Raw genomic sequence first — 20,318 nt, forward strand, 5'->3', positions numbered from 1 at the left:
GTCTATGAGAAGTAAATAGACCTTTAATAAAATGCCTGTCAGTAAATATGAGAGTCAATGAGTGAATCTATTATTCCTCCATGATTTTTGACTGTATGTTATGGAAGAATTTCTCCCAGCTGCTTTAGATAAGTGTCCATCGGCCGGCTCAAATGATGTCTGCAGCTGTAGAAGTTTTTTCTAGTAATGAATAAATTAATACATTTCATTGAAGACTGAAATCAGCCTGCATGGTTGGGCCTTAGTACTTTGAAACGACAATAAATTTGCCTATTTTTGTGCCAAATTTGCCTTTAGTTTTGCTGTGTTTTGAGGACCCCTTTGGTTACATACTTGAAATGACCATTATTTTCTGTGGTTTCAACAAATGACTAATAATTGGATCTCTGCTCTCTGTCCGTGGAGCTGAAATCTGTGCCACAACAGACACGATGAAAGGCATTTTCACTGCTATCTCTAAGTCACACATCACATGCAAACATTAGGCATGGTGAACATGAGAGAGACCTCTATGTTTAATTGGCTCGGCTTTTAAATGAAGTCTCAGGTAAGTTAATATTTTTCAAATCTTTCTGTGAGGTCAGGTCCCATTGCCATACGATGGCATTTGCTGAGCCAACACCACAGAATCAGCCCCCACTGCAATATCATGATAATAATGAATATTGCAATATTGTGATATCAAACAATATTGTGATACGATATTACATTTTGGACGTTGCCCAATCCTACTTGAAAATGTACATTTTAAATGGAAGTTTAAAAAAAAAAAAGTGTGGTTTCAGCTGTTTTGAGAATTTTCATTAATCAACATATAATAATGCAGATCACTCCTTTGGTATCAAGGTCTATGATTCAAGAAAACTCTGAATTCAAAAACTAAATGGCTTGTTAAGGTGGATATTTATGCCGTGTGCACACATGTGGAATCTAGCAAGGTCTCTGCAGGCATCATTACTTTGCGTCACAGGCCATGGGAGTGAAGTCCAGCTTGTGTTTGGTTCTGAAGATCATGTTCTTGGTCCTGATCTCCAGGATGGACGGAGGCTGCAGGGGAGTGGCGATGGCGAAGAGGGCGAGCTGTGACGGCGCCTTTCCTCCGTTTTCTTGCCGCTGGTTCTGGCCATGCAGAAACTTCAGGCGGCCCTGGAGGTTCAACGCCTGGGACAAAATGAAGAGAAATTATTTCAAAAGTGCACCAGTAGATGCCTCAAATAACATAATCACTAATTCTTCCAGGAAAAAAACAATACATTGAATCTCAAAATATACTCATTTTCAAACGTATCACTTTAAATTTCAATAGTCAGTCATTTTAGTCATTTATTAAATAAAAATGCCAAACATTTGGTGATTCCAGCTCTGCTAAGATTGCAAAGATGCTAAGGTTGTCTTATTTTTCTCTAATAAAATTACTAAAATCCTTTTTTTATTATTTATTTATTTATTTTTTTATTTAGGCTTGGTCAGACTAAGGAAGCAATTTGGCGACATCACTTTGGGGTCTGCTGTCTTCCCCTGAGCATTTGTCATGTTATTTTTGATACTTTATAAACTAAACGATTAATCATTTTATTTTAAAAAAATAACGACTGGCTTAATCAAGAATGAAAATAATCGTTAGTTGCAGCCCTAATTTCTACCCTGGGGGTACATCGGGGGTTAACGCTGGAGGCAGCGTGCAGGATTCTCCTTTTTCAAGATGGCTTGTGAGCACTACAGTCAATGACACTCAATACGAGCTCAACACACTGCCAACACAAATGAGGCTTGACAGTTTTAACATTTAACCAACCAGGAAGCCGGAGGAGTTGTCCAGGAGGCAGCGAAAGCGGCACACGAAGCTCCTCTCCAGGAAGGAGGAGTTCTCCGGGGGAAGCTGCTCCGGGTTGTAGGTGACTAGAGACGTGCTGCTGTCAGGCTCCATCTCTGTGGGGGAAAAAAAATAGATATATGAACCAGTGTCAGGACCTGGCTCTGTGATCCACTCTTAATATCCATCTTTCTACGCTGACGACTGTCTCATCTCTGTCAGAGACCGGTGTATTTTCAAACTCCTTCATTCAGCTGCAGAAACTCATTTGAAGTTATTTTCCCTACGAATCCTGATATGAAGAGATATTTTGCTCTGTGTTGCATATTTACGTATTGAAATGTCATACTTATTGCATACATATTGTTATATAATATCCTAATTTAATTCAGTATTCATAGTGAATTAAATTGTAGTATTTAATTTTAATTATAGTATAATGTTGTTTTATTTATTTTTATTGATCTTTTTCTTTATTTGTGATCCAGTTGGTCAAAATGTGACTTTGAGACTGGCGAGGAAAAATGAAGTAGAAGATTATAATAGAATAACAGAGACAGCTGTCTTGATGATGAACATCATGGAAATTGTTTGGAGCCTGGATTTTTTGTTTTGTTTTGTTTTGTTTTTTCTTCTCTGAATTCTGATTATCATTTTAATTTTTTTATTTGTGTCTATTTATTTACTCTTAATTTTTATTTATTCATTTATTTATTCATTTATCAATTTATTTGCATGTTTCTTTCTGTTATGTACTTGATTCTGTTGTGATATACAGGGTGTCCATAAAGTCTCTTTACAGTTTAACAAATTTATTACAAAAACAAATGAATAGACAAATCTGTTGAAATTATTACAAAATGAGAAGTAGATACTGAAGTTTTTTTTTTTTTTTTTGCTTCATTTAATACACCTCTATATGGGCACCATTAGTTGCACGAAGCACATCAAGACAGTACTCGATTTCTTGCCATGTTCGCTGCAGCATAGTCTCATCAATGGTGGCAATGGCATCAGTGATCTTTTGCTTCAGGTCGTTGATGTCCAATGTGATTAAAAACTTTGATAACCACTGAGTACATAGAACAAATCTGATTAACATATCTCATCAACTGCTTTTGAAATACATTTTTTTAAATTGTAAAGAGACTTTGTGGACACCCTGTATAATTGCCAAAACTGATGTGAAGTAAAGTTTTTGAAATTGTTTTATCAAAAAAAAAAAAAAAGCAGAGAGAAGTCACAGCCCCGCCCACACCGTTTGATTGGCAGGAGATGTCTGGGAGATGCAGTGCGGAAACAGAACAGGAGCAACCATTTTGCACCAAAATGGAGGCAGCATGAGAAAGAGGGACCCCACTCTCCAAAGTGGATTACCACTTTGATGACAAATGTGGTATTCACTGTCCTGCTCACTCTGGGGACTCACTTCACAACTTAATCCCGTGTACATTTTAACATGCACTGACATTGCTTAATAATGCGACAACTGTTAAAATACTAGGCATACTTGAACAGTTTAACACCAACCTGGCCCTGCTGCCCCCTTCAGTCATTCTTGACCTGGATTTCTTCAGCGTCTCTCCTACTGTCGGCAGCCCTCCATTGTCGAAAATGCACTTATGCAATTAGGCCTTGAGCTAGTGCTGACTTAACGTGTCATGTGACGGTTGTTGTGCCAGTTCATTGGGAAACTGTAAACAGCTCCTCTAGTGGAGGGTGCACAGGCCTGTAAGTATCTTAAAGCCCACAGAGAGATCTGGGACCACTTCACCTCGTAAGCCACAGTGAGGATTACAGGGTCATGTGACCTGACCTGAGCAATGATCTTATGGCTTAATGCCGAAACATGTTTGTGCTTACACTATCCATCTGATGTTGGGGGGGGGCAGTATGTGTACTGTGGGACACGCAGCAGCCGTGGAGATCAATGAGGTGGGAGGGGGGAAAAAATCTGGAGGTGAATGAATTGTCCCTCAAATTATTTCTGCTTCAGATGCTTAAACACTGCAGTTTGTCCTTGCTCTGTGTGTTTATCATGATGAAACATCCAGTATTTAGTATTTAGGGTTTCTGAACTTGTGGGTTTTACTTATTTACCTTCATTTTGTGCTGTTTTTCTTTTTTCTTCATTTATGTATTCATTTATCTGCATGTATTAGGGAAAAATATGACTTATCAGTTGCAGAGGCCTGCTATTATCAACTCTTGCCTGCCTCCTAGCCATGAATTTCAAGGACTCAAATGGAAATGAGTCATGTGACTTTATTGTGATATCCTGACTAATTTCACTGTAGTGTGTGCACATTCGTGTGCCATATTTTTAATTTGTCAAATAAAATCAATCAATCATGGCAAATACTTTCAGAGTTTTCAATTAAAAGTATGGAGGCTTGTCATGCTTCCTTAGCTTTGACATGTTTTTTTTTTTTAATATTTTGATTTTATGCATTCTATATATTCCATCTTTTAACTTTCTTTTTAAAGTGTGACAATAGCATGAGAGATTTTTGTCTCGTTCCTCATTGTTGCTAAACCTAACCCTAACACAGTATTGAAGAAAAGCAGCTGATTTTCCATCTTATGTTATGTTACTTACAGCATTTTATCCCTGTTTTTATGTTCAGTCTGTCTACTGACATGTGAAGCACTCAGTGTATGTAAATCACTTTGAGCTGTTACTATTGCTGTTAAAGTCACTCTGAACACAAATTAGACTATGCACTGTAGATATTGTCAGGTGTACAATCTGTCATATTTCACATTTTCAAAAAGGTCTACGCTCTAGGGGCAGGGCTCAGTTCAGGAATATAAAGTTCAAGGATTTATTGTCATTATTTAACATCAGCAATGAAACTGTGAAGAGAAAAACAGCTAACACTTTATAATAACCATCAATAATAAATGGTAATCTGATAGTTAATTAAACTTTAGTTAATAGTTATTTCATAATGAAATGATAATTCATGTTTACTCATTACACATGAAACTAATTATTACCATTATATTGTTGCACACATTTTCACATTTTATATGCTACATTAAGGATTTGTTTAGGATTACCAAATGATTTGTAAAGCTTTACACTGACTGAAACTTTTTTTTTTTTGAAGGCTTATGATAGGAAGACAGGAGGAGAGCGCCGTCACCTTGCGGGGAATCCTGAGTCATGGCGGCGATGGTGGCAGGGGGAGGGTTTAGTGCCCAGTGCAGGTTTCTCCTGAGCTCCTGCTGGTCCTCTGTGTGCACCAGCTCATAAACACTCTGGTGCATCACATCAGTCTGAGGAAAGCCACAGAGAAAAGGAGTAAACTGTCATGCTGCATTGTGCAAAACATAATATTACAGCAAGGGAGAAATACAAATAAATGCCCTCGGGCGCTGATGTGTGTGAGACGCCTTGGTGTTTTGTTTTTTTTTGTTGTTGCTGTTTTTGTTTCATGACCTCAACCACTCCCTCCGCTTGCTCCCTGCTCTCCAGCCGTCTGAAGACAAGAGGCCGAGTCTGTCCTGCTGGGTCGAGCTGCCTGCTCGTGCCTGCTGCCGTGGCTGGTGGTTTCCACTAAAGGCCAAGCTATAAATAGGTCAGGTCTTTCTAGCGGTCTCTGTGGGACTGGACAGAGCCCCATGCAGGGCGCAGACCCCGGCTCAACCCGAGACCCCCGGCCGATCCCAGCAGACGTCGCACGCAAACCCTCCATGTAGACCCGCCACTTTTGGACAGTCGGTTTCAAACTGCGTGTGGATGTGTGTGTGTGTACTGCACTGCACCATGTGATCTGCCGTGCAATAGGATGCATCAAACAAAGATGCTGTAAGTAAGAAGACACTGACACTGGTGTTTGACAGTATCATCATATGTGTGCACTGAGCTATTTGTGCCTTCATGTGCATGACAAAAACTTATACATGCGATGTCAGAACTGCAAACTTCCGCCTTGCTTGGCATCTTGGATGGAAATATTTGGTAACTATAGCAACCTGAAAGCATCAAACAAGGAGAGCAACCATGACGGCATGAAAAATGTGTTTCTTTCTATGGGTTTATACAGTTACAAAGACCAAAAACCAAAAATTTGCTTTCAATTTAGGCAGAAAAATGAGGAACAGAGATTCTGCCACAGAGAGAGAAAGCAGTAATGAATTCGTAAACTCAGATATCAGAATTTCCAATTTTCTCACTCTCGTAGTCATGTGTAACGGTAAATCTGGTGTTTCTGACCAGAGCTGGCAAAGTTCACACATTCTTTACTCAAGTAGAAGTACAGATGCTTGCGTATGAAAAGGGTCTGGTAAAAGTAGAAGTACTGCTTCAACTTCTTTGCTCAAGAGAAAAGTATAAAGTACAGACACTGAAATGTACTCAAAGTGAAAAAGTAAAAAATGGCCTTCTGAGGGACATTTCTACGGTTTGTTTTCTTGACACGCGGTTGTTTCTGTTAATTGCTGCTCTGAATCCGCTCTGTCGGTAATGCTGGCTGGTTCACTTCCATCCACGTGGCTGCGAGCTCTCCCTCTCACGGGCTCCTCATCTACTAGACGACACTTCCCTCTCCTGCCTGTTTGCTCTTGTTACGTCTGTTATGATATGCACGGCTGGATACGCCCAGGGATTGTCTCTCCTATGTGTTACTGTCCCGTCCATTTAGGTGCAAATCGGTCTTGATGTCTGGAAGGCGAATAGTGCAAAATAAAAACAACTGATAACTCCCCTGGAATGCATTGAAAGTAAAGTAATGAGCCACTAGAGAGTACAGATATTTGTGTTAAAATGTAGGGAGAAAAAGTAAAAAAGTGTCAGAAAAGCAAATACTCAACTAAAACGTATTTGTGATTGGTTTCGTCCTGTTTCTGACGATACGATACGACCAAACCAAATGAAGTCTTCATGTTTTCTGTGATGGATCATGTCACTTGGTGGAGGTTGTTTTTCATACAAGAGTAAATGACAGGAAACTGCTTTTTTTTCTGGAGAGAGGAAAACAAACCCCGACATCTGACTGTGTGCAGGCACCAGCAGGCAGGAGAGGATGAACCTCAATTATCAGCAAAAACGTGAATTTTGGATGGTCTCATTAAGGGATGTTTTTCAAAAGTGGGGCTGTGGACTATAAGAAAAAAAAACTTTGAAAGTGACATCATCTTGAGCTTCACGATTCTTTCTTTCTTCAAAACAAGTTATCTGAGTCACCACAGCTGCATCACCGTGTCTGAGGAGAAGGAAAATGGGTTTTCGCTGCTGAATCACGCTGCCACTCTGTCACTTTGGAGGTTATCAAGCAGCAGGTTTTATATAATGAGAGGAATGACTCAAAAACCCACAATGGCGGGATTTGATGTAATAACTTAAAATTCAGTAGTAAATGATGATATTTTAATAGAAAAACACAAGGAAATAAAGATGTTGGACACTTTGGAGGGCATTTGCTGTTAAGTACGTGCACAATATGAGATTTTTTTAAATTTCATTGTGACAAGCAGGGGGGTAGCTAGGACGGCAGGACCTTTAATCTGAGGAAATCCCACATTACTGCTTTGCTCTGTGCTTACAGTGTGCAGAGAAGGACTTTTAACAAACAAATATCCCCTTGAGCAACAGGCACCTTGTGCAAAATACAAAGTGGTTTAAAATCATTTCCATTCCCCTCTCAGGAGCCAGAAATCAATGAATCAATGAATAAACCCACCAATCTATTGAATAAATCTGATAGTTTATCATCTCTCAGGAGGTTTACACACAATCACGGCATATTAAATTCATAAATGCCAAAACAGCTCAGCCTCGTGAAGAAGCAGTGTGTTTGCACACTGAACTGGCTCTGCTGAATGCATGTTTAACTGCTGTGACCCAGTGCCTTTAATGGCATTAGCCAGCCAAGACCCCAAAGGCGATCAAACTGTCCTGTCTGTTTTTCCTGTAGGAACGTGACGAGCCACTGAGCTAAGGTCCTGCGCCGTGCGGGAGGCCCTGCTGTGTTCGCGTGTTCAGGCCGAAAGGCCGGCAGAGATACGGTACCTGGTGGAAGCCCAGGTAGTCCTGGATGGTGTGAGAGGAGTAGAAGATGGTCCCGTCGGCGGTGACGACCAGGACAAACCCGTTGAGAGCCTGCAGGTCAAACATGCAACACGGTCAGACACACATTCACAGCTCCTTCACCTCATCACACGACGGCTGTCAGATCATACACAGATTATCATCAAACATGCACCTTTGTGATTGCATTGTGGGGATTTCTTTCTCATTAACACACAAAGACTGAAATATCGGTTTGCAGAATCTGAAGTTTCATTAAAAACGAGACTGGAGCGATATTCCACCAAACAGGATGAGCATGTTAGTCAGAAAAACATCACAAAACATCTTCCGAAAATTTGTCCATTAATACCAGCCATCAAAATGGATGATCGAACCATATTCTTAAACCTAACGTTTTATTTCACAGATTCAAATCACTGATTATTATTATTATTGTTACAGTAACTTTCTGAATCTGTTTTGTGACTGTTCTCTGACAGCATGGATCAGATGCTGTGCAGAGTTTACTGGAGAGATGACCAACACTGCCCTGTTTGTCTCTGATTCTGATGTGACATTTGATTTGATTCCATAAAAGGTTATTTTGATCATTTATTATAATAACTGGCTGTTGTCCTGGATTTTTAATGGAGAATTTTAGTTTTACATTACAGTCTATAGGCTATTTCAGAGTTTGTTTGTTTTTTCACCCGGTAAGAATAAAAATCTGCAGTAAACACTGAATATGCTGAATATATATCATTTTTAAAAGAGACTATATCTGGATATGGATATAACATCACTGATATTTGTTGATATGTGGAACGCTTATATCCCACTGTGCACACTACATTACCCACAGTGCAACACTGGGACTGCCTTTACTGACTGGCACCTGATGAGCTGTATGTATTGTCCTAATCTCAACTGACCAGTTAACTAAAGGATTTTTAATATTTTTCACCACAATAAGTTGTATTGAATTATTTTACAATTAATTTATGTTTGAATTATTTGTTTACTTACTATTTGCTATTCATTTTTTTTTTCCATTCTACTTCTGGACTAAATAACACTAAATAAAAACTAAATAAAATGTGTCCTTGTCATTTTCTGGCATGAAAGCGGTCAGTTTTAAAGATTCTGCATATGAGAGAAAATCAACAGCAGCTTCAGGTTTTGTATCTGTGTTTGAAGCCCATTCCGTCTGAACCCTGCTGGCGTACTTTCCAAAGCAGGGAGCTGGCCCGATTCATTTATTTATAACACAACTTGTGCATGCCGCGCCGCCCGGTCAGTAAATATGATGTGCAGAATGAAGATGAGTCAGAGCGAAGCGAGATGGGTAATAAAATAATGTGTGGGAAAAGAAGAGGGGATTATTTGCTCATTGTTTCTCTTCAAACAGGAACAGCTGGTCCCACATTTCCACCTCACTTAACACACAAGTACACCCCCATACACACACACACACACCCATCTCTACCCCACACACACATACTCTACCCCCACCCGCCCATATGGGAACATTTAGTAAACAAACACACAGACACAAACATAACTCTTCTCCAGTTACACATCGAATGCACACACCAATAACCCCCCCCCCACCTCCACCACCACCACCACCACCACCACACACATATACACACACACACACACACACACAGATACAGGCGACACATCCATGTGCACACACTCATCTCTTCCCTAAATCCACCCACAGGCTGAAGCATGACTAATGCCAGAGATGCAATGTTGTTCTTTTTGGTAATAACCGGTGATTCACCGCAATTATCTGCCTCCTCTGTGTAAGCAGTCCAGAACAAACATAAACAACGAAATGTCACGGCCGAGCGTTTCTCATCGAGTGGCCACCACGTCGATGGCAAACTCCAGCCGAGTCCCTCTCTGTGTGCAGCGTCCTTTAAAGCAAAACCCGGTCCTGTGGTGCTCATCGCCGCTCTGTGACGCTCAATGCAGCCGGTTTGACGTCTTATAATTAATTTACCCACTTTTCTTCAGGGTTCCACTTTTTGACGCACTGAAACACTGTTGTTTGTGACTGTAATGCTAATTAAATGTATGCATCTTTGTTTCCAGGGTGTCTATCAGAGAATGAAATTTAGTTTTCAAGGTGTTTCCAAGATAAACATTCAGGTCAAGTCAGTTGCAACTGGTGGTTAAAAAAAAAAAAAAAAGAAAAGAAAAGAAAAGAAAATGAAATCTGGATTTTTTGGAGCAGGTGAGTCCAAACTAGTCGTGGATTTCTCTCGACGGATGCTGAAGTGACAAATCTGGTTTCTCATGTGCATGTAAATGTGTGTACGTGTGACACATGGAATAACATGCATTACCAGCATTCAGCTATATTCAGTGGCAGGGCACTGAATGGCCTAATATGCAGTATATTTCCCTGTTATAATTTATCTTATGTTTAAAATACCTGTTGTATGATATACTTTGAGTAGTGGTAGTACCAGTGGGCTCCAGCAGGGGGAGCTTAGGGACACCGTGCATCCTCCGCTTTGTCGTTACCTACACGACTTGCATCATACAATTACCTCCTTTTCAATTGTGAGTCCCTCATGTAAACAGTTGATGTTAGATGAGCGTGTATACATGCTCAGCAAAGTATTGGCATCACGGTTTGTCTGTCTATGATGACGAAATGAAGTTAATTACATGATGACGGATAAGCTAGCTTGTTAACTTTGAGTAACGCTGTCGTCTACGGAGTGGTGCTGTGGAGAAACCATACGGCTGGCGCTACACTTCATAGACTATTAGACTACTACCTCGCTGAAACCTTTTCTGCTGTCAAAGTCAATGTTGAAGCTGTTAACATCACCGAACATCACACTGTCTACATTTGGCGAGTTATCCAGATAAGGAAAAAAATAAGGAAAAAAAAAAATAGCAGATCATCCAAGGTGCATCACCAGCAGCTGTGTCCTAACAGTGCTCAGGATGGATTTCAGCAGGTTGTTGTTGCTGTTCTTGTTTTCTGATGTAATGATTTTATTTTCTCACACTGAATCTTTTAGATATCTTTCATGCATAGAAACTGTGAATTTTTTTTTTTGTTGTTGTTGTAACCTTTAACGCGACGATACAGATGCAACAAAAGGAAACGAGGCCACGTCTCTCTGATGCCAGATCGTCTGCTCATGTGCACTCGTTGACCTCGGCAGCTGCAAATGATTTCATTTCGACTGTAAACCAAACGGAGGGCAGCGATGATTTCCAAAGCGGCTCCTCCTGATGTGAGCGAGGCCGAGGCCGCTCGTTCGTGCGGCCGGGGCTGTTGTCGGTTTACTTTCTGAACTCTAACCAAAATACTCTGCTCGTGTTTGTTTTCAGCGATGACAAGAGAAAACTGAAAGCACAATTAATACTTTCTGCCTATCCTTTCCTTCTCCTGGTGGGTCTGAATAATTGATATGCTCACAGCTCCTCCATAATTCACCACCGTCTGACGTGAGGCACGGTGAAGAAACTCAGACTCGGGTCAGAAATAGCCCTCTCTTCCTTCCTCCTGCGAACCAATCGATGTCCGTCTCCCTTCATCTCTCCGTGTGCCAAAGACGAGGAGGAAGAGGAGGAAGAGGAGGGCCTCAATCAAAGATAACCTCCCTTCCTGACTAAGCCTCCCTCTCCAAATGAGCTTTCAACCCTCATAACTAACAAGCCGGAGAGATGTAGGTTTATCATAATAATGAAACCTCCCTCGTAGGGTCAGGCTGCGGCAGGCAGGCTGTTTCCAGTCCTCTGGAATGTCAGTGTGATGCACATTGGGAGGAACTGGACTGGAAAATCAGTGACTCCAGCAGATCCCAAAAAGGTTTGGCAGCCAACTAGCTCGCTCTCCACTCAATCACACATACAGTACAGAGGGCGCAGAGCTGCCATGAATCAGGGGCACCTTTTCATTTCTCTTTTCGGGCTCCGCTTGAACGGAGAACGGGGGTGAGTCGATTGCCTCTCCTGGCAGAGCTGTTTATCTGAAAGTGCAACGTCCAGTTGGGGCAAATAACCAATTCTCCCATGTGGGATGTGTTGATCTTTCATTGACGAGTAATCCGAGTTGACAAGTGTTGACTGGAGAGACGATATAGCTCTTGATCGGTTGGCTAAAACAATCTAAAGTGTTAAATTAAACTTGATGGGTGTTGACTGACAGAGGCAAACAAGCATTCACAATTAAGATTAATACTGACATTTTTTTGCCATGTCTAGTCTTAACATGGTTTTGGAAAGTTTAATTACATGAGCTCAATCCCAGGCCAGCGGTCCACGAAAATTGTCTGATCTTTGAAACGCGAGTCAAGCCGGAAATCGTCGGATTTCTATTTAAAACAAGCCATATTTAGGCATGAATTCCCGCGGAATCACTGATCTCCTTTAGAGAGCTTTTAGTCAAAGTTTGGAAGAGACCCAGGGACATTTTTATCCACCAGTTTAGCTGACTCATTTATCCAAACAGTACACAAACATTTAATAAGGGAGCACCAGGCCGCACCAGACATATTGACTGGTAAGCCGCCCTGAGCCCCTGTCATCGGCCTAAACAGATTTTGGGCACTTGTCAGGAAAAACGAAAAAAAAAAGGGAAAACAAGAGCCAGGAAATGTAACACGCAGGAACTACAGCAATTATTATAAGTCATTATTCCTGTTTCGATTTATTTTGCAATCTGTGCTTATGCAGAGGTTCCGTTTTCTGATAATGACGCAGTTTCTTTGCTCTTCAGTCAAGGAAATGGCCTGATTCTGAACCCATAAACATCTGTTTTGCAAAATGTTTTGCGGTCAGCAAAGTAGGGTTCAGATGTTAACAAAAATCTTAAACACAACGCCAACACCCAGTGTGGGTAAGTACACGCGCACGCAAACACACACACACACAGCTGGTGCAGCTTTGTGTGTGAATGGCCATCAGTAGGACCAATTAAGTACAATCACGTCTCCGTTGATCAACCTCAAAACAACTTTACTAACATTTGCATCATCCTGACAGCACTGATCTGCTTTTTGTTAGCTGTTTATGGCTCGATGATGCTAGATTTAGGACTTACTCCCAATGTTCTAAGATTGCAAACGTTAAAAACTTACACACACACATTTAAGGTTTTAGTAACTCAGGGCCTACAGACTTGTGGTTTGCAGATTTGTGGCTTACCTAGGAGTGTGTCAGAGGGGGAACAAAAAAAAAACAGGGGAAGTTTCATGAATACTGTATTTCCCCAATTAATCGGCCGAGCGTTTAATACGCAAAATCAACTTGGACCCCGGGCGTTTAAAAGAACCAGGCGGCTATTCGCTGCAGGCCTTTATTTATTTTTGCACAGGCCATTATTGTGATGACAGTTACTGTCCAACATATTTACAGTCGGTCCATTTAAGATTACGGTACACCTTTATTTTCTAACGTTAGCTAGCGCTCTTATTTTGACAGAAAACGGAAGTGCCGCACAGTTATTGTGTGGCTAACTGTTTACTTCTGCAAAAATAAGGTGAGTAGCCTTATTTTGGGTTTATCTCAATATAATGCAAATAATCACCCCGGCGGTTATTCGGGTGGGTGTTTAATATGCAATATGGGTGCAGACCCCAGGTGTTTAAAAGAACCAGGCGGCTATTTGCGGCCGGGCGATTAATTGGGGAAATACGGTACTCACTCAGTATATTTTGAAGGCCTCAGAAAGAAAAAAAAAAGATTTTATTATTTTATCAAGTCAAGTTTATTTCATCCATTAAAATGGAAATTACAGCGCTTATACCCACCGTCATGCCCCCACAAGACCTCAGTTTAAAAGTAAATACTGCGTGCATGCCTATGGTTACAGGCCTAGTTAATACATTAACATCAAATTCGCACACACAAAAGAAAAAAAAAAAGATCATAAATTAACATTAAGTACCCTCATAAGACTAAAAAAGTTCTCCAAATGTACGTTTAAAGTGCTTGTTGTGCTGCCTAACCGCTTGAGGTATAAAAGAAAGAGCATACCGCTTAGTGTGTGTCACTGGTGGCCTTAACCGGTTCAGTCAATTTATAGCTATCATGCTTCTATGTGGTGCTACAGAGGACCCTGGGACCCCTAAAAACAGAGCTGCCCATTCATACCATAATAATTAGATTGTCACTGGTTATTGAGTGATGAAACTGGAATGCTTTTCAATGATCAAAGATGTTGGCTATTGGTCAGTTTATGGAGTATCATGTTCAGGCAGGAAGTAGTACCATCAGCTGATTGCTACACACACCAATCACAATCAAGGCAGTCAGTTCAAAACGACCTCCTCTCACACTAATTCTGGCTGCAACCGAGGGCCCCCCCCCCCCGGCCTCTTAAAGTGCCAACGCAGAGCAGTGCCGCTGCTCTGTCTTCACCCAGGGGAGGATTTGCGCTGCCCTCCTGCCGTACTGCCAACATGATTGCTGGGTAAGCAGGGAGCAGCTTAGCGCAGAGCCACAAATGCCAAACTGTATTACCAGTTGTTGCTATAAATGCTTTTATTGTTCAACTGGTGTGGTCCTGACTGCAAATTATCTCTCCGAGTCGATGAAAGAGTTCAGTCACTGTAAGATCAAAATACACCGGGAGGTTTCATGAGGCTGCAGCCGCGAGAGGGAAGGATTCATATAAAAACACAGATGGAAATGTAGATAGACAGAGAGATCTATGGTGCACTGAAAGATGCTGAGAATAGTCATGCAATCTGATTCAGACAATATAGCACTGTCAGATTAATTGTGTCACACTGATGTAATTACTGTAAACGAATGAGAGCACGGTTGAGGTGCCTGGCAGCCTCGATCTCACATCAGCGGTATTGTTGTGTGCCAGTGTTTCTAAAGTTAAGACTCCATTTCCCATAAACCCTGCTGCTTCCTGTTCTTCCTGCCCCTGCCTGGCGTCTTTGGCTTTACTGAGGAGGATAAGGCGCTGGGAGTGACTTCTCTTGGCCTTTCACTCCCTTTTCCACCATCTGCCACGATGACAGACTCTGAAAGCTTTAGCTCCGTTTGCACGGGAGGAAAAAAAGCACTTTCTCTTGTTTAGTGCCGTAAAGGAAAGCAACTGATTTACAGCCAAATCCTCATAGTTCACTCTGTGTAAAAGATAGTCAAGAGTCTACCAGCCGTTTCAGGTTTGATTTCATTTGTTTACAGTCATTAGGAAAAACATCACACTCTTTCTTGTTTTGTGCCATAAAGCAATATGATGGATTTACATCCAGATCAGATGTAGTGCACTGTATGTAAAATACAGTCTAAAGGCTGCCAATCTTCTCAGGAGTGATCTTGTTTATTTATTAGGAAAAACACCAGCCTCTCTCTTGTTTTGCACCATAAAGCAATAAAAACTGATTTACAACCAATATAGTGGACTCCATGTAAAATGCAATCTGGAGGCTGCCCGTTTTTTGATTTCATTTGTTTATAGTCGTTATTTTAACATTTAAAAATGAATGTGGTAATGATTCATTGATTTAAATTTTTTTGATTTTTGATTTTTTTTTTTTGAAGTGTTACGTGTGACACCTTGAACACTGACCTGCAGCAGGAGCTCGCCTTCGGGAAGCCAAGTGTCTGCTACTCCTGTGACTTTGCCGTTTTCACTGCTGCTACTGAGAGCCACTCCATTGCACGGTCGGCTGTTCAGGGCGACTGTGGAGAGAGAGAGAGAGGAGAGGAGGGGAGGAGAGGGGAGGGGAGGGGGGAGGAGGGGGATGGAGGGACAGTATGGGAGGAGGAGGTGGAGGTGGGGAGAGGTAGACAGGCTTCAGTCCTGTAATAATGTTTGCAAAGCACTGCTGTGAATGTCAGAAGGCCTTATGTTGAGTAGGCTAAGCGCTGCCTGCGTGCCCGATCCCAACTCATTAACTATTCATCCAATACAGTCTGATAAAATTACCCTCCGAATCCAGACCTTTTATGTTGTCTGACCTGCTTACATCATGGTGTTGGTGGGTATCAGCACATCAGCGATATACAGGACAGTAGAAAACAAATCCATTGCACTTCATTACTGTCTCTTGAGAAGCTCTATTGTGGCAGTCTTACATTTTAACGGTGTTTTGAGCAAGCTGTACACACTTTGTCTGGTGCAAACACACAATGACCGCAGTTAATTTATTTCGCTCTTGACATCGTCCATGCCCTACATTCCCTGATCCCTCACTCTGCATTTCCATGTAAGTGTGTCAGAGGCCCCTGACAAGTGAAGTGTAACTCTGCCAGCCAGCCAGTCAGAAGCGATGCTGCGTCTTTAAATATCTCTCTTACAAGAAAGGCCAGCGTCTGGAATGAGCTGGAAATTATTCCGCAAACTTGCCCTCACGTTCATTCTCGTGTTTGTGTTTGTGCTTGTTTGTGTGTGTTTGTGTGTGTCAGATGCACATGTGTGCTGGCAAAATTATGAGAAAACAGCATTGTTGAAGAGGAGCCGTCCTCCTCCTCCTCCTCAGAGATGCGTTAACGCCACATTAGAGTGAGATGAGGCGACAATTCCTTCAGGCGTCACTATATTTGCACTCGCTGCTCGCTCAGCTCACTCAGCTCGCCCCCCCCCCCTCACCTCCACCCCGCATGACTCCACCTCCTCTATCCTAACCAGCCCCCCCCGACCCTTCCCCCCCATTTCCTGCTTCTGACTTGTTCATTGGCTGGTGGCCCCAGCTGTTCTCAACCTAATGGGATTCTCCTTTTCCCAGCGTGACATCATAACTTTTTTTTTTTTTTTTTTTTTTTGAGGATGCACCATCCAGCTCGGTACTCAGGGCATATGGAGGGGTGAGCAGGCCGGGGCTGGTGTGTTGAAAAGACGGGGGGGCAGAGGGTGCCGCTCATGCAGAAGAGATGCTGTCCATGAGAAATTCTTGGTCCAAGGACCCAAAGAGACGATGCGCTCGTAAACTGGTGGACTGAACCTCGTGTGCTGCATAAAAATGTGTAGTGTACAGCAGACATGGTGGACAATACAGGAGTGTAAGATCAACAGTGGACAAAAGATGCAGAGATGCTGTCCTTGGAAAATAAATGCTACCATAATACCAGTAATACTCACTATGTTGACAGTTTTTATAATAAGATATATTTTTTTTGTTCCCGCGGGGTAAATTATCTTAGGCTGATATTAAACTATGTAAAAGACAGTAAGAACACAAAATACTGATTCCATATAGTACATATAAGTAGTATAAATAATATATAGGTAAGTATGAAAAAACATGTGCCATAAAATAATAAAATAATGAAAGAATAAAATTATGGAGTAAGAGTACATCAATAAATAAAAAAAAACTAAAAGAATATTAAAACACTATGTGCTGTCATACTTGCAAAAAAATGATTATTGCACAGAACCTGAGCAGCTTGACTGGAACAAGCACACGTGTGTTTGAATTAGTTCTGCGTGCATTAAGGTAACTAATGTCTCGCAAGTGATGGGAGAATCTGAGATTCTGTTCTTTCTTTGACTTGCTTAACAGCTTCATGTCGTACAAGTTTTCTCAATCCAAACATCATCAGCTCCATTCTGACACCACGGTAATGTGATGTGAGTGACCCGCCGCTGCATCTGTGCAACGGCAGCGTCGCTGGCTGCACGAAGTGAGACGATGAGCTCCGCTGATGTCATGAGAAAGAGAGCAGTGGTCAAACACATTAATCTCTGACCCCTGACTGACGCGAGCGCTGTGCTGTGACCCACGATGACCCTCGACCCCAAAGGTGATGTCTTGGCGTGATCGGGCGGCCGGGCCGCGGGGTCAGTTCCTTTGTTGTCCATGACGGGTTAACAAGCGGTGTATCTGCGGGGCGGGGAGGGCCGGCGTCAGGTGTGCACATGATGACATACGGCCTCTGACCGGGCTCGTCCCTTCACACGGGACAGGGCTTTGATGGGACACCCCTGACCTTACTCCTTGATCCCACCTTGGAGCAACATTTAGAGGACTGGAACGGGACGGGAACATGATCCAACAAGCAGGAGATACACACCGGCATCTCTTCAGCTACAAAGCAGCTGTCGATAAACTCACTACATAAAGAGAGCCACCCTCTGAAAACAAAAACCCTGTAATGTTCGCCTCAGAGTCGATTATCCTCTTTACACCATGGGCAATTACCAACAATAAATAAAAAAGGGAGAGATAATTAATTAATGGAGTGACACAGTTTTGCCCGCACTGTGCCACCTGCTGATTCAGCTTATGTTTTGCATCTGGAGCTAAATTGTAAACTTTATGAATTTGCCAAACTGGATTAAATACAACATATCTACGAAATATCCACACCAAAATAGCCCCGCTTGCCTGGTTTTGATTCACCAATGCTGTAAACTAATCGCAGTGTTTTTGAAGCAATAGGTGGTGTGTGAATTTAGACCGGTAGACCTCAAACCTGAGCTTGAGCCAATCAGAAACGAGTATTCACCCAGACCATGGTTTGTATTATATCACTGTTAAACCGCACCATAGGAACCTCTCAAACACCCTAAACTGTTTTTTTTTTTTTTTTCTCTCTTATTTTGAAAGGACCAACGTGAACTTGGGAAGATTCATTTCATTTATTACGCCCCACAAGCCTTGAATGACTTTGAAAATTAATAACTTTACAACATTAAACTCATTTAGACTCTTATTGTATTAAATCTGACACAGGGAATCCAAATGCAATAGTTTCCTTGCTCAGTTTGTGTTGATGGATTTGATTTGATTGCTTATTTATTTATTTATTTATTTATTTATTCATTGGCTTTAGTTTTCTTTTTCCTTTTAACGTATCGTCAGCTGTGTTGTGAAGGACGCTTCTCCCTTCAAAACTCTCCAGGACAAACATTTGAATGAATCCCACCTTGGATGTGGTTCATCCGAAGTGAGGTCGGTGTAATCCTCTGCAGATCTCAGAGGTTCTCTGCCCTCTCTCTGTGTTTCGGCTTATATAACTGCACATCGCTCTGCGGGGCATGGCAGCGCTGCAGGACGCATGCGCGTGTCTTGGCCTGCTTTCTCAGTGAACTTAGGTGGGCCCGTCCACGCCGGCTTCAAGGCCAAATCCACGCTCACGCTGGTGTTTCTCATGGATTTAACTGCAGCCTCACCCTCCTTGTCATGTGTGTTTATTCAGAGTGTGAGCGAGTCCTTTATGGTCTGCTGCCATGCGTGGCGCGATGGCACTACGGCAGCACATTGTCACTACGGTAACTTGGTGCTGAGAGCTGCTTCTCCGGCCGCTGAGCTCAGCGCTGATGTTGCCTCTTACTGCACTGCAAATACAGCACCGAGGAACGAAAAAAAAAAACATTGCAATATATAGACCAACTTTTCCCACAAGATGAAATATTAAAGAGGAAATCTTGAAAAAATAACTAAAATAAAATAAAATAAAATAAAATAAAACCACATACAATAAAATAATAAAACAAAACAAAACCAAATAATAAAATAAAATAAAATAAAATAAAATAATTTGTGTCTCACTGTTGGCTTTTTTCATGGGAAGATCACTTTCTTTGTACTTTTTTATTTATTTCTTTATATAATTTGATGGCATTGTCACTTTATTAGGGTTAGGGTTAGCCAGATGGGAATTATTAAACTGTTGCACCTGACGCTTAAAATTATTGTACAAGATCAAATGAAGAGAAACCATAGGTGCAAACAAATGTGTAATTTCACAAAAGAAAAAGAAAAAAAAAATATTGTGAGAAAATAACCTAGTTTGATATAACCTACTCGCGTTCTCTGGCCAATTAAAATATTAGCCAAACAAGAGGAGAAAACTTTTCATATCCTCAGAAAATAAAGGGTGCAGGAGGCCGCTGTCAAAAAAAAAAAAAAAAAAAAAGCCACAAGAATAAATGACTGGCTGGACACACAAGAGAGATGCTTTCCCTTTAAACACAGATACAGATATTTGTGAATATTAAAAGGATAATTAATGATGATTAATTTGTGCATTAATTCCATTAAATGGTGTAATTTTCGCACACTTGGTCACTTTTGGCAAGAGGGTAAAGGCATAAAAGGGCTTTCCTCGACTCATCGATCTTTACGTGTAGAGATTCGTCCCTCTACTTGCATTTTCTAGTTGTTTTCCCTCGTTCTTTAATGTTCTGTAACAACAAAGCACAAAAGTTGGATTGATTCACTGAGGCACATTAATCTGTGAGTCTTCTGCGCAGACCTCCGTCTAGTCGGCGGATGCACCACTCCAACCCCCCCACCCCCCAACCTCCCCACCCCTGCCTGTTGTTTGCATGGCGGTGACCCTCGGCCCCTCTTGTTTGTGCTTTGGGAGTGAAAAGAGCGGAAACTGCAGGTAAGTAGTAGCTACACTAGCATAATCCGGCCATAAAAAGTGGGCCAACACAAAGCCTCTTGAATGGCCAGAGGAGGACAAAGAACAGATCTTGTTATCAGGCTTCAGTGGGCAGCAGTGTACATAATGAAAAATTTAAATGCCCACTGCCGTCAC

General features: G+C 41.7%; 1 protein-coding gene across 1 annotated transcript in view; it reads right to left on the reverse strand.

Annotated features, from left to right (window-relative positions):
- LOC115379992 (aryl hydrocarbon receptor-like) overlaps positions 1-20,318 on the reverse strand; it is a 45,317-nt gene that overhangs the window by 9,935 nt on the left and 15,064 nt on the right. The window contains exons 3-7 of the mRNA XM_030080999.1: positions 15,394-15,506; positions 7,830-7,919; positions 4,963-5,095; positions 1,796-1,929; positions 959-1,161 (exon numbers count right to left, since the gene is read on the reverse strand). Of these exons, the coding sequence (XP_029936859.1) occupies positions 959-1,161; positions 1,796-1,929; positions 4,963-5,095; positions 7,830-7,919; positions 15,394-15,506 (673 nt within the window). The remainder of the gene's footprint in view (positions 1-958; positions 1,162-1,795; positions 1,930-4,962; positions 5,096-7,829; positions 7,920-15,393; positions 15,507-20,318) is intronic.

Source organism: Myripristis murdjan, chromosome 21, assembly GCF_902150065.1.
Source record: "Myripristis murdjan chromosome 21, fMyrMur1.1, whole genome shotgun sequence".
Lineage (NCBI taxonomy): Eukaryota > Metazoa > Chordata > Actinopteri > Holocentriformes > Holocentridae > Myripristis > Myripristis murdjan.